The sequence below is a fragment of the Perognathus longimembris genome, chromosome 16 (assembly GCF_023159225.1).
Source record: "Perognathus longimembris pacificus isolate PPM17 chromosome 16, ASM2315922v1, whole genome shotgun sequence".
In the NCBI taxonomy this organism is placed as follows: Eukaryota; Metazoa; Chordata; class Mammalia; order Rodentia; family Heteromyidae; genus Perognathus; species Perognathus longimembris.
Genome location: NC_063176.1, coordinates 36234777 through 36247318, shown reverse-complemented (window position 1 = coordinate 36247318; position 12542 = coordinate 36234777). Strand labels below are relative to the sequence as shown.

Here is a 12542-nt window from a genome sequence, read left to right as displayed (position 1 = left end):
TGGAGATAAGAGTTTCACAGATTTGCTGCCCCAGGGCTGGCTAAACTGTAATCCTCAGATCTCAACCACCTGAGTAGCTAGGACTATAGGTATAAGCCACCCAAGCCCCACATGTTTCTAGGTCATGTTTAATAACTAAGGCCAAAATATTCAATGGGTGAAATGCCAGACCAAGAATTCAGAATGATTTAAAAACAGCTGGCCTCAAGAGTTCAAATGAACAGCTGGAGGAAATCAGAGTCAAATTAAGGTTTAGACAGGTAATTAACAATTTGGACAAGAAATTAAGCTAAAAGAGATTGCGAAACAAACCAAACAAACCTTGGACAAGTTCAGTAAGTCAAATAAAAATTCAACAGAAAGCAACATCAATGAACTACACCAAACAATACATTCACATAGGAAAAAAAAAAAAGCAAGGGAAAGGGAACCACAAATACAATATTCAAGATCTCTAGGAAAATGTTAAAAGATAAACCTAAAAATCTGTGGTATAGAAGAGGAAACTGAAGATATAATATAGACAACCACACACACACACATTTAATAAAATTATAGAAGAAAATTTCCTCCAAATGTAAGGAAAGAAACGGACACCAAGTACCATAGGTACTGAGAATTCCAAATAAATATGGCAAAAAAAAAACCCACAAAAACCTGGCCTATGGGCTGGGGATATGGCCTAGTGGCAAGAGTGCTTGCCCCGTATACATGAGGCCCTGGGTTCAATTCCCCAGCACCACATATATAGAAAATGGCCAGAAATGGCGCTGTGACTCAAGTGGCAGAGTGCTAGCCTTGAGCAAAATGAAGCCAGGGACAGTGCTCAGGCCCTGAGTCCAAGCCTCAGGACTGGCAAAAAAAAAAAAAACCTGGCCTAACATATGAAACTGTAACCTCTTTGTACATCAATTTGACAATAAAATAAATAAATTAAATTTAAAAGAACCAGAAAACAAAACATCACCTCTCAGAGGTAACAAGTTTGACGAGAAATGTGCTTTACTATCTTATGTATGTAACTATAACCCCTCTGTAGATCTCCTTGACAATAAGAAAAAGACTAAAACAAAAAAGTCTCCATATTGTATTGTAGTTAAAATGACAAGTGCTCAGAACAAAGAAAAAATGTGAAAGCTGAAAGGAGAAAAAAGTATTAGTTTACTTGCAAAGGAAAACCTATCAAGAGTAATAGTAAGGGGCTGGGGATATAGCCTAGTGGCAAGAGTGCCTGCCTCGGATACACGAGGCCCTAGGTTCGATTCCCCAGCACCACATATACAGAAAACGGCCAGAAGCGGCGCTGTGGCTCAAGTGGCAGAGTGCTAGCCTTGAGCGGGAAGAAGCCAGGGACAGTGCTCAGGCCCTGAGTTCAAGGCCCAGGACTGGCCAAAAAAAGAAAAAGAAAAGAGTAATAGTAAGCCTCTCAGTGGAAATCCTAAAGGCCAAGAAAGCAGGCTGATGCATTTCAAGCACTGAAACAAGACTGCTAAATCCACCAAAATTATACCTTAAAACACAACTGAAATCTTCAAAGAAAAGCATAAACTGAAGCAATTCATGACTACTAAGCCATGACTGCAGGAGATTCTTGAAGAAATGCTACACAAGAGGAAGGAAGGCTGGGAATGTGGCTTAGTGTAGAGTATTTGCCTAGCATACATGAAGCCCTGGATTCCATTTCTCAGTACCACATAAAAAGAGAAAGCCAGAAGTGGTGCTGTGGCTCAAGTGGTAGAGGGCTAGCCTTGAGCAAAAAGAAGCCAGGGACAGTGCTCAGGCCCTGAGTCCAAGCCCCAGGACTGGCCAAAAAAAAGAGTAAGAATCTCAGGCTGGGATGCAGCTCAGTGGTAAAGTGCTTGCCTAGCAGCTAGTGTAACATCCTGGGTTCAATCCCCAGTACCAAAAAAGACAAAAAAAAAGAAGAAAAAAAAGAAATCTCACTACAACAGATAAGAATTGGGGAGAAAGAAACAGGAGGATTTTATTGTCGTTATGTTTAATGTACTAGGTGAACTTCCTTTGGCATACCCCATGAGGTTACTGTATATGATTATGCTGCACTGGACATTGTATATATGTTTACCTGAACTAGGGAAGGGAAAGGAAAATGAGAGAGGGTGTAATAAATGACAAGAACTGTTCTCACTACCTTATCATGTAACTGTACCCCCTCTGTACATCACCTTGTCAATAAAATTTTTTAAAAAATTGAGAAAAAAAATCAAACAGTAACTCTGCTAACCACCAAACCTTGAAGACAAAAAAGAATTAGTACTTAAGATTCCAACAATAACCCTAAAAATTTTTGTAAGCAGTCTTATTCACTAACTAAAAGACTAAAAGTGACAAAATAGCTTAAAAATATGGAATCCAACCAGGCACTGGTAGCTCACACTTGTATTTCTAGCTATGGAGGAAGCTCAGATCTAGAGGATAGATGTTTGAAGCCAGGCTATGTAGAAGAATCCACAAGACTCCATCTCCAAAATAACTAGCAAAACGCCAGGCTGAAGATGTGGCTTAAGTGGCAGAGTACCAGATGTGAGCAAAAGAACTGACCAAGAGGAGCTGAGAATGTGGCCTTGTTAGTAGTAGAGTGCTTGCCTAGCATTCGCAAGTCCTAGGTTCAATTCCTCAGTACCACACACACAGAAAAAGCTGAAAGTGGTGCTGTGGCTCAACCCATTGCCTGTAATCCCAACACCAGAAGTATAAGTTTGACCCTAGGTTACATGGCAAGTCTTTCAGATCATGTCTCAAAGAAACTAAGAGCTGGAGGTATGTACTTCAGTGGTTCAACACAAGCATACCTAGAATGAGAAAACTATGGGTTGTAAATATGTATATGCACTCACCACTGATGTAGTCCATTTCATAAAGCAAACAATGGGCACAAAGGGACAGACAGGCTAGAATGGTAGAGTGCTTGCCTTGTAACAAACATAGAGCCAAATCCTAGTAGCACCACCAAAATAATAATTGGCTAGATAGGCCTAGACACAACCATACCTCACTATCACTGACAGATCATCTAGACTAAACAATAAACAAAGAAACCAGTTAAGTTGCACCACCAATAAGTAGAGCTAACAAACATCTAACATGATATTCCATCCAACAGATGTGCCAACACACATTCTTCTTAGCCTATGTTATTTTCCCCAAAATAGTTACAATTTAGCAATGCAGCAAATCTTAACAAATACAAACAAACAAAAAACAACTGAAACAATTTCTTTTTTTTTTTTTTTTTTTTTTTGCCACTCCTGGGCCTTGGACTCAGGGCCTGAGCACTGTCCCTGGTTTCTCTTTGCTCAAGGCTAGCACTCTGCCACTTGAGCCACAGCGCCACTTCTGGCCATTTTCTATATATGTGGTACTGGGGAAAAACCCAGGGCTTCGTGTATACGAGTCAAGCACTCTTGCCACTAGGCCATATTCCCAGCCCTGAAACAATTTCTTTTACCTCATCAAACCATAGGGAAATAAAACTAGAAATCAGTAACAAAGGAAGCTGAGCGCACGGGTGGCCTTACACCTGTAATCCTAGCTACTCAGAAGGCTGAGGTTTAAGGATCATGATTTGAAGCCAGCATGAGCTGGAAAGACTGTGAGACTTTCCTCCAATCACCAAAAAGTCAGAAGTAGAGGTGTGGCTTAAGTGGTAGAATCCTAGCCTTGAGCAAAAGAAGCTCAGGGACAGCAACAAGACTCTAAGTCCAAGCCCCATTACCACCTCCCACATACACACAGAAACTATCTGAAAAATATCAATTATTTTATTATGATTATTTCACACCTGTAATCATAGCTATCAGGATGCTGAGATCTAAGGATCGCTTTGAAGCTAGCCAGACCAGGAAGTCCATGAAACTCCTGCCTCCAATTTATCACAGAAAAAGCCAGAAGTGGTACTATATAGCTCCAGTGGTAGGGCACTAGTCTTGAGCCAAAGAAGCATAGGGGCGGCAACCAAGCCGAGTTACCCTGAGCTCAAGGCCCAGGGCCGGCAAAAAAAAGTTTAAAATATAAGCTTCAAAAGCACCGGTGACTCATGTTTTCAATCCTAGCTACTCGTGAGGCTGAGATTTGAAAATTCTAGTTTGGAATCAGCCTAGGCAGACAAATTCTCTTGACTCACATCTCCAAATAACCAGCCAAAAGCTGGAAGTAGAGTTATGGCTCAAGGGATGGAGTGACAGACATGAGAGAAAAGGTCATGCAAGAATGTAAGCCCGAGGGGCTAGGACTATGGCCTAGTGGCAGAGTGCTTGCCTCGTATACATGAAGCCCTGGGTTCAATTTCTGAGCCGCACATATATAGACAGATAGATAAAAGCTAGAAGTGGAGCTTTGGCCCAAGTGGTAGAGTGCTAGCCTTGAGCAAAAAGAAGCCAGGGACAGTGCTCAGGCCCTGAGTTCAAGACCCAGGACTGGCCAAAAAAAAGAAAAAAAGAAAAAGAATATAGGTTTGAGTTCAAGCCCCAGTACTGCCACCAAAAATAAACTCAGCAATAGTAACCTCCCTTCTGGTTTTATGAGCTGGGGTTTCACTAGGTGGTCAAGTGTGGTCTCTAACCCACAAGCCTCCCTCCTGATCTTGATTACAGTCGGCACCAGCAGGCCTAGCATAGTTTCTTACAATTTAAAGAAGAAAAAAAAAAGTTGCTAAGCCCCAGAAGCTCATGCCTGTGAGACTGAGATCTAGAAGATCACAGTTCAGAGCCAACCCCCAGCACACAAGTTCGTGCGATCTCATTTCCAAAATGAACAGAAAAAAGCTAAACTGGAGATGTGGCTCAAGTGGTAAAGCATCAGCTAAGCAAATAACCTGAATTCAAATCCCAGTATGGACAAAAAAATAATTAAAGCAGTTAAGACAGGTGCTAGGGATTCAGGCCACCAATCCTAAGCAACTCAGTAAGCTGAGATCTGAGGATCTCAATTCAAAGCCAGCCCCAGGGAGGAAAGGTCCAGGAGGCTATGTCCAATTACCACCCCAAAACTGGAAGTGGAGCTGTGGCTTAAAGTGGTAGAGCACCAGCCTTCAGTAAAAAAAAGCTCAAAGACAGCACTCAGGCCCCAGTTCAAGCCCCATGACCTGAAAAAAAAAATAATAATAATAAATAAAATAATATACGTGTGTGTGTGTGTGTGTGTTTGTGTTCTCCCAGAATTTGAAGGGCGAGGCAGGAGGATCTTGTTCAAGGCCAGTCTAGACTACACAAGGAAATCCTGCCTAAAATATTTTTCTTTCTTGGACATAGGACATTCTAATTTGGTTAAAATATCTATAAACTTCAATTTCCAAAAGAATACAATAAATCGACAACCTAACTCAATGCTCATCCTAGGCCTGGTCGTATGTTCAACCTATTTTCAAGTGAAATGTATATATGAAGTCATAGGGTTTGGGTTTTTTGGGGGTTGGTTTGTTTCTTTTGTTTTTTGTTTTTTGTTTTGAGATACTAGGGTTTGAAGTTAGGGCTTCACATGTGCTAAGCATAAGCAGGCTCTTTACCACTGGTTCCACTTAAGCCATACTTCCAGGCAACTTTCTACATTATTTTTAATTGGGCTTGAACTCAGGGCCTTGCACTTACTGTGCTAGAACTCTACCTATTAAGCTACAGCCTACAGACCAGCTTTCTGCTGGTTAATTAGCGGTAGTGTCTGTGGACTTTTCTGCCCAGGCTGGCCTCTAACTTTATCCTCTGAGTCTCAGCCTCTTGAAAAGTGCCCAGGTCAACTTTCTACTTTGTATCCAAATTACTCACAAATAGAATTCAAGGTTTTAATATTCTTTTGGGATGTGTGTGCAAGTCCTAGGGCTTGAATTCAGAGCCTGGTATCAGTCCCTGAGCTTTTGTGATCAAGGCTAACATTCAACAACTTGAGCCACAACTACAAGCTTTTATCCCCCCTTTGCTTTCCTGCATGGGCTGGCTTTGAATTGTGTTTCTGAGATCTCAGACCACTGAGTAGCTAGGATTACAGGCATGAGCCACTGATGCCTGGCTGGTTTTAACATTCTCTGTTGGAAAATTTAGCAAAACTTAAACGATAAATATACTATCTAACATTACATTTCGCAGCTTTTTTTTTTTTTTTTTGGCCAGTCCTGGGGCTTGGACTCAGGGCCTGAGCACTGTCCCTGGCCTCTTTTTGCTCAAGGCTAGCACTCTGCCACTTGAGCCACAGCGCCACTTCTGGCCATTTTCTGTATATGTGGTGCTGGGGAATCGAACCCAGGGCCTCATGTATACGAGGCAAGCACTCTTGCCACTAGGCCATATCCCCAGCCCATATTTCGCAGCTTTATATTTCAGTTTTTCAGATTCTTACTTAAAAATCTGTATCAATTAAGTATTTCAATTCATGTATAATCTTTACTATTAAGAGTTTGTTTTTACAAAGGGGCATGATCTCCCTGATATATGACTGTTAAGATGGGGTCACAGAGAGACAGTAGAGACCAGGTCTCTGAAACCAAAAACTGCTTGTCAAATGGTATTTCCCACAGGATTGGGTCAGCGACCCAACACTATGTAACTAAAACCAAACAACTACTCAACATATAAAGGTCAAAAATTGACCTCTCAGTGGAATACAATAGCTCAAAACCTATGTATTTACGTTCATATAAGACTACTGTCGACATACTGTCTAATGTCGACATTACATTTAAAGCCCTAGGCGAATTTTCTTTGGCATAGGTCATGTGGCTACTGTATATGTTCTTGGTACATTGTGTATTGTATATATGTCTACCTGACCTAGGGAAGGGAAAGAAAAACAAGGTGTAAGATATCACAAGAGGGCTGGGGATATGGCCTAGTGGCAAGAGAGCTTGCCTCGTATACATGAGGCCCTGGGTTCAATTCCCCAGCACCACATATACAGAATACAGCCAGAAGGGGCGCTGTGGCTCAAGTGGCAGAGTGCTAGCCTTGAGCAAAAGGAAGCCAGGGACAGTGCTCAGGCCCTGAGTTCAAGGCCCAGGACTGGCCAAAAAAAAAAAAGATATCACAAGAAATGTACACACTGCCCCACTATGTAACTGTACCCTTTTTGCACAACACCTTGTCAAAAAAATTTTGTTTAATAAATAAATTACAAAAAAAATAAATAAAATAAACATGACTTATAAAAAAAAAGATTTTGTTTTTAAGTCTAGGGATGTGACTCAGTGGTAGAATGCTTTAGTGAGGAGATGCGTTCAAGACACACAAAGATTTGTTTAAATGAAAAGAATGTTTAATTTCTCCTAAAACGGCAATAAATGTAAACTAAACCACAGGAATACCTTATATTAAGACATAACAGTGGCTGGGGATATGGCCTAGTGGCGAGAGAGCTTGCCTCGTATACATGAGGCCCTGGGTTCGATTCCCCAGCACCACATATACAGAAAATGGCCAGAAGGGGCGCTGTGGCTCAAGTGGCAGAGTGCTAGCCTTGAGCAAAAAAGAAGCCAGGGACAGTGCTCAGGCCCTGAGTGCAAGGCCCAGGACTGGCCAAAAAAATAAAATAAAATAAAATAAGACATAAGACTATATATATTTATTTAGGCACAAACTCTTAAGAGCATAACATTGTCAGTTCCTGCAAGTAAGTTTCACCAAGTTGACCAAAGAGACATCTTCTTGCCTCACATTCCATCATCTACTCTATAAAACCTCTCCATCCAATCATTCCTCCTCCACGTCCCCACCATCAACATTATTTTTTTGTTGGTGGTGGTGGGGCTTAAACTCTGGGCCTAGGTGCTGTCCCTGAGCTCTTCAGTTCAAGACTAGCACTCTACCACTTGAGTCACAGCACCAATTATGGTTTTCTGCTGATTAATTGGAGATAAGAGTCTCACAGCCTTTCCTGCCCATACTGGCTTTTAACCATGATCCTTCAGATCTCTTCCCAAGTAGCTAGGATTACAGCTCCAGCATTCTTTTTTTTTTTTTTTTTTTTTTTTGCCAGTCCTGGACCTTGGACTCAGGGCCTGAGCACTGTCCCTGGCTTCTTTTTGCTCAAGGCTAGCACTCTGCCACTTGAACCACAGCGCCACTTCTGGCCATTTTCTATATATGTGGTGCTGGGGAATCGAACCCAGGGCTTCATGTATACGAGACAAGCGCTCTTGCCACTAGGCCATATTCCCAGCCCAGCTCCAACATTCTTATTTTAAAAGATTTTTAACAAATTCACCTGGACTAGCAATAATTTTTCATAACAACTTATTGTTTTGCTTTTTCTCTATTCCAGACTAGCCCACTGTGACAACCAACAGTTTCAATGTCCCCTCGAGTGTAAAGATAACTAACCCAAGACCCCAAGGTCACACTTGTTAAGAGGCATATTATAGCAAGTTCCAATTGAGCCATACATACCTACAGCCCAAACTCAATCACTACTTCAAGCTAATCTCATAGCAATAACAGCACTCTGGCCACAATTTATGTCTATGATGTTAGGAATGTCTCAGCATGTTGAGGTGCTGTGTAGGAACAAGGACAAAACTCAAAAGGAATTCAGCAAGGCAAAGTTTACTTCTGCAAAAGGGTGCAACATAAGCCAAAAATCTGGAAAGCAAATACAACACACAGGCCCCATCTTTTTTATCCCTGAGGCAGCAAGACCTGACCCTCTGCTTGGATTGGCCATGCTCAGATTCACAAAGTGCATGTAGTTGCCTATTTTGAAGAGGATAAGATACATATGCAAGGCCAGTGCTGGAGGACCCCGCCTTTAATCCTAGCTACTCAAGAGACAGATATGAGGATAATGGTTCAAAGCCAGCTCAGGGAAGAAAGGCCATGAGTGAGACTCTTATCTCCAATTAACTACCGGAAAACCGGAAGTGGAGCTGTGGTTCAAGTGGTAGAGTGCTAGCCTTTAGCTGTAGAACTCCGGGACAGTACCCAGGCCAGGAGTTCAAGCCCCACGACCCACCAAAAAAAAAAAAAAAAGGAAAGAAAATATATATATATTTGATACAGGGGCTGGGATATGGCCTAGTGGCAAAGTACTCGCCTCATATACATGAAGCCCTGGGTCCGATTCCTCAGCACCACATATATACAAAAAGTCGGAAGTGGCGCTGTGGCTCAAGTGGCAGAGTGCTAGCCTTGAGCAAAAAGAAGCCAGAGACAGTGCTCAGGCCCTGAGTTCAAGCCCCAGGACTGGCAAAAAAGAAGACTTTGATACAGGGGCTGGGAATATGGCTTAGCGGTAGAGTGTTCGCCTTGCATGCATGAAGCCCTGGGTTCGATTCCTCAGCACCACATAAGCAGAAAAAGCCAGAAGTGGTGCTGTGGCACAAGTGGTAAGAGTGCAAGCTTTGAGCAAAAAGGCAACCAGGGACAGTGCTCAGGCCCTGAGTCCAAGCCCCAGGACTGGCAAAAAATAAAGCAAAACTGATATATATATAAGATTAGCAGTACATAAGGAATCTCAAAACATACACCATCTATCTCAAAACATACACCATCTATTTTCTTGAACAATCTGAAGTGTGTCTGTTGTTTTTGACACTGGAACATTTAAAATTGCCCAAGTGCTTCTAATATTCAGCCACAACCAGGAACCACTTTTTTTTTTGGCCAGTCCTGGGCCTTGGACTCAGGGCCTGAGCACTGTCCTTGGCTTTTTTGCTCAAGGCTAGCACTCTGCCACTTGAGCCACAGCGCCACTTCTGGCCGTTTTCTGTATATGTGGTGCTGGGGAATCGAACCCAGGGCTTCATGTATATGAGGCAGGCACTCTTGCCACTAGGCCATATCCCCAGTCCCCTGAAGTGTCTGAGTTCAGTCTAAGAACAGTTAAGACAAAACCTTATATTTCAAATATTCTCACTTTCCAAAAAGCAATGTACTCATTACCTGACTTATGAGATGGTAACACCTCTGCACAACACTAACAATAAAATTATGTATTTTAAATCCTTCCGTATCCCAAAAGCATTTCTTTTCCTTTCTATATCCACTGATAGTCTTGGCAGAATAATCAACAAGAGCCAAGCCATCAGGCCAAGTAGGAACTTTCAAGCAAACCACTTTGATAGAAAAGATGGTTTTTCTCACAATGAAACAGAAAGCAAAAACCTAACCAATCTAAGTCTTTAGGACTGCCATGTTTACACTACATAAGTAGAGGCTTCACAAAAATCTTTGTGTTTCTTAAACTCCTTCAAATATATATGCACTTATATCTTCATGTTAAAGCCACAATCCAACCACATCATGTGTATGCAAATATATGTATTTATGCTTCTGAATATTCAAATACTGTGAGAATTGAGGGGAGGAAAGTTCTTAAATCAGTTCCCTCGGACACTGATGAAAGTTGCAACATTCCTAGACAAACTATTGCCTATAATTAAGATAGCAAGCCACATAACGCAATGTTCTCATGAAATAAGTGTTGACAGAAATAAGACTTAAAAAAAAAAAACACGCTAGAGGTCTTGATGCTTGAAAAACAGTCGGGAAAAACAACCTTCTTTTAAACATCTCCTACTAGTTTCGTTCCAGAGGAACTTACTCAAAAATATACCCAAGAGAGAACAATTTCAGAGGGACTCGGAGAAGACAATATGGTATCATTTAAGAACTTAGTAGATGAAACTTCTACTAAAGGCCAGGCCCAGTGGTGCAGTAACATTAGAGGGAGAAGAGACATGCGGAGACGCCAAACAACCCAACTTGGCCCAGCCGCTTACCTTCAGCCGCTTGATCATTTCATCCGTAGTGATCTTGTCAGTGATCTCTTTTACTCCTGGAGGGTAAGCTATCTTCCCATCGGCACTCACGACGCCACAGAGGGCCGTGGCAGGCTTGGGCTGCGCGGTGAAGTCCATCCTGGGGGAGAACTTTTCCTTCACAGTCCTCTACCGGCCTCTATCGGTCAGAAAACCAAAGTTCAGCGGCAAAGGGGCGACTTTGTAACCTCTTTTTCATTTGAAAAATCTCTCAACCTGGAAAAGGCTTGCTCCCCCACCCCCACCCCCAGAGGCCGGGCACTCGGGGCTCCCCTTCCCCACCACTCCGCTCTTGTTTGGGGGCTCGGACTCCGCCAACCGCCCGCCTCCCCCACCCGCTCTAGACCTGGGCCACGGGGTTCCCCGCCGGTGGTGGCGGCGGCGGCAGCAGCCGCGGCCACGGGAGGCACCGAGAAGCCCCGGAGTTGCCCATTCCACCTTTCACAATGAAATCCACCCCTAAGCACCGACGTCCGAAGTTTGGTGGCCTCGGGAGGCTGGCGGGGAGCCCGAGGCCTCCACTCAGCCGGAGAGAAGCCCGGAGTCCCTCGCCCGGCCGGCCGCCTCGGAAAGGAGACGCGAGGCCTAGAGAGCTCACGGCTTAGGCCGCAAAACTAGGGACCCGAGCGGACCAGCACGCAGCGGCGCCTCCCGGGAACAAAACGCCCTTGCCGGGGCCGAGCCCTGGGCCGCGGCAGTGCCCGGCGCGCTCCCGCCCGGGCCCCGGCCCGCTCCAGCCCCCGCGCGCGGGGCAAACAAGCGGTCCTCACCCCCAGCCCCGCATCAGGAAGCGGCTGACGCGGCTCCGCACTTCACATTTTCTTCCTGCAACTTCAACTCGGGGACCCCGGCCGATTCCCCCCAGCCCTCCGCCACTCGGCGCCGCCCAGAGCCGCCGAGGCCTGAGCAGCGCCTCCGAACAGCCCCGCCGGGCCTAGGACCCGCGCCCCCCCTTCCCCCGCCTCCGGTCTCCCCTTCCGTCCCCTCCCTCCCTCTCTCCAGCAGCCGAGGGCGGGAGCGCGGCCGCCGCCGCCGCCGCCTTTACCTCCTCATGCGGGCGGAAGGTGCATCGAGCGCCCGGGCCTCTGTCAGGTGGTTGCGCCGCCGCCCCTTGTCGGGCTGCACACAAAGCGGCTCCGCGGGTCCCGCCGCCGCCGCCACCCGCCCCGGAGCCGCTCTGGGGCTGGCGGTGCCGAGGAGCAGCCGCCGCGGGGGGAGACGCGGGGCGGGCGTGCGCTGGTTGGGGAGACACTGCCGCTCTCCGTCGGGCAAAGGAAGAGCAGCCTCGGAAAGGTTCCTCCGGGAGCGCGTGTGCGCGTGAATCCGCCCGGAACCCCCGCAAGCCCGCCCGCGCGCCCCGCACGCACGCACCTCGCGCCGACCCGGACCCGGACACACTTTGCAATCGCGCGTTCCCGCGCGCGCGCGTCCCCGACCTGCCGTCCCCGCTCTCGGGAGCTGGCGCGTTGCGTAGCGTAGCGCACACACCGGCCGGTCACGCGAGCGGCGCGAGAGCCCGCGAGAACAGCGCGCGCGCGCCTCGCTCCCGCCCCTCCCTCCGCCCGCCCGCCGAGCCTCCGCCTCCCATGGGCCCGCCGGGGCCGCGCGCTAGGCCGACAGCGCCACCACTCGGTTGGCGCCAAAATCTACGGCGCGGGCGCCCCTGGGAGGAGCCGAGCTGGGAGGGTGAGCGGAGGAGGAGCGCGGGTGGCGGGAAGTGAAGCCTGGGCGGCCTTGGGCTCCAGGGATTCCGAGCGCTCCGAGCTTTATCTTCCGCCTTGGC

At 46.0% G+C, this 12542-nt stretch overlaps 1 protein-coding gene across 4 annotated transcripts in view; it reads right to left on the bottom strand.

Moving 5' to 3' along the window:
* The window catches only part of Pds5a (PDS5 cohesin associated factor A), a 102524-nt gene extending 90263 nt beyond the window's left edge, over positions 1-12261 (bottom strand). The window contains exons 1-2 of one of the 4 annotated variants that reach the window (XM_048364886.1): positions 12131-12261; positions 10721-10898 (exon numbers count right to left, since the gene is read on the bottom strand). In XM_048364886.1, coding sequence (XP_048220843.1) covers positions 10721-10858 — 138 coding nt within the window. In that variant the 5' untranslated portion in view covers positions 10859-10898; positions 12131-12261. The other 3 variants (XM_048364888.1, XM_048364887.1, XM_048364885.1) reach the window with 3 other exon arrangements.
* Positions 12262-12542: the final 281 nt, after the last annotated feature.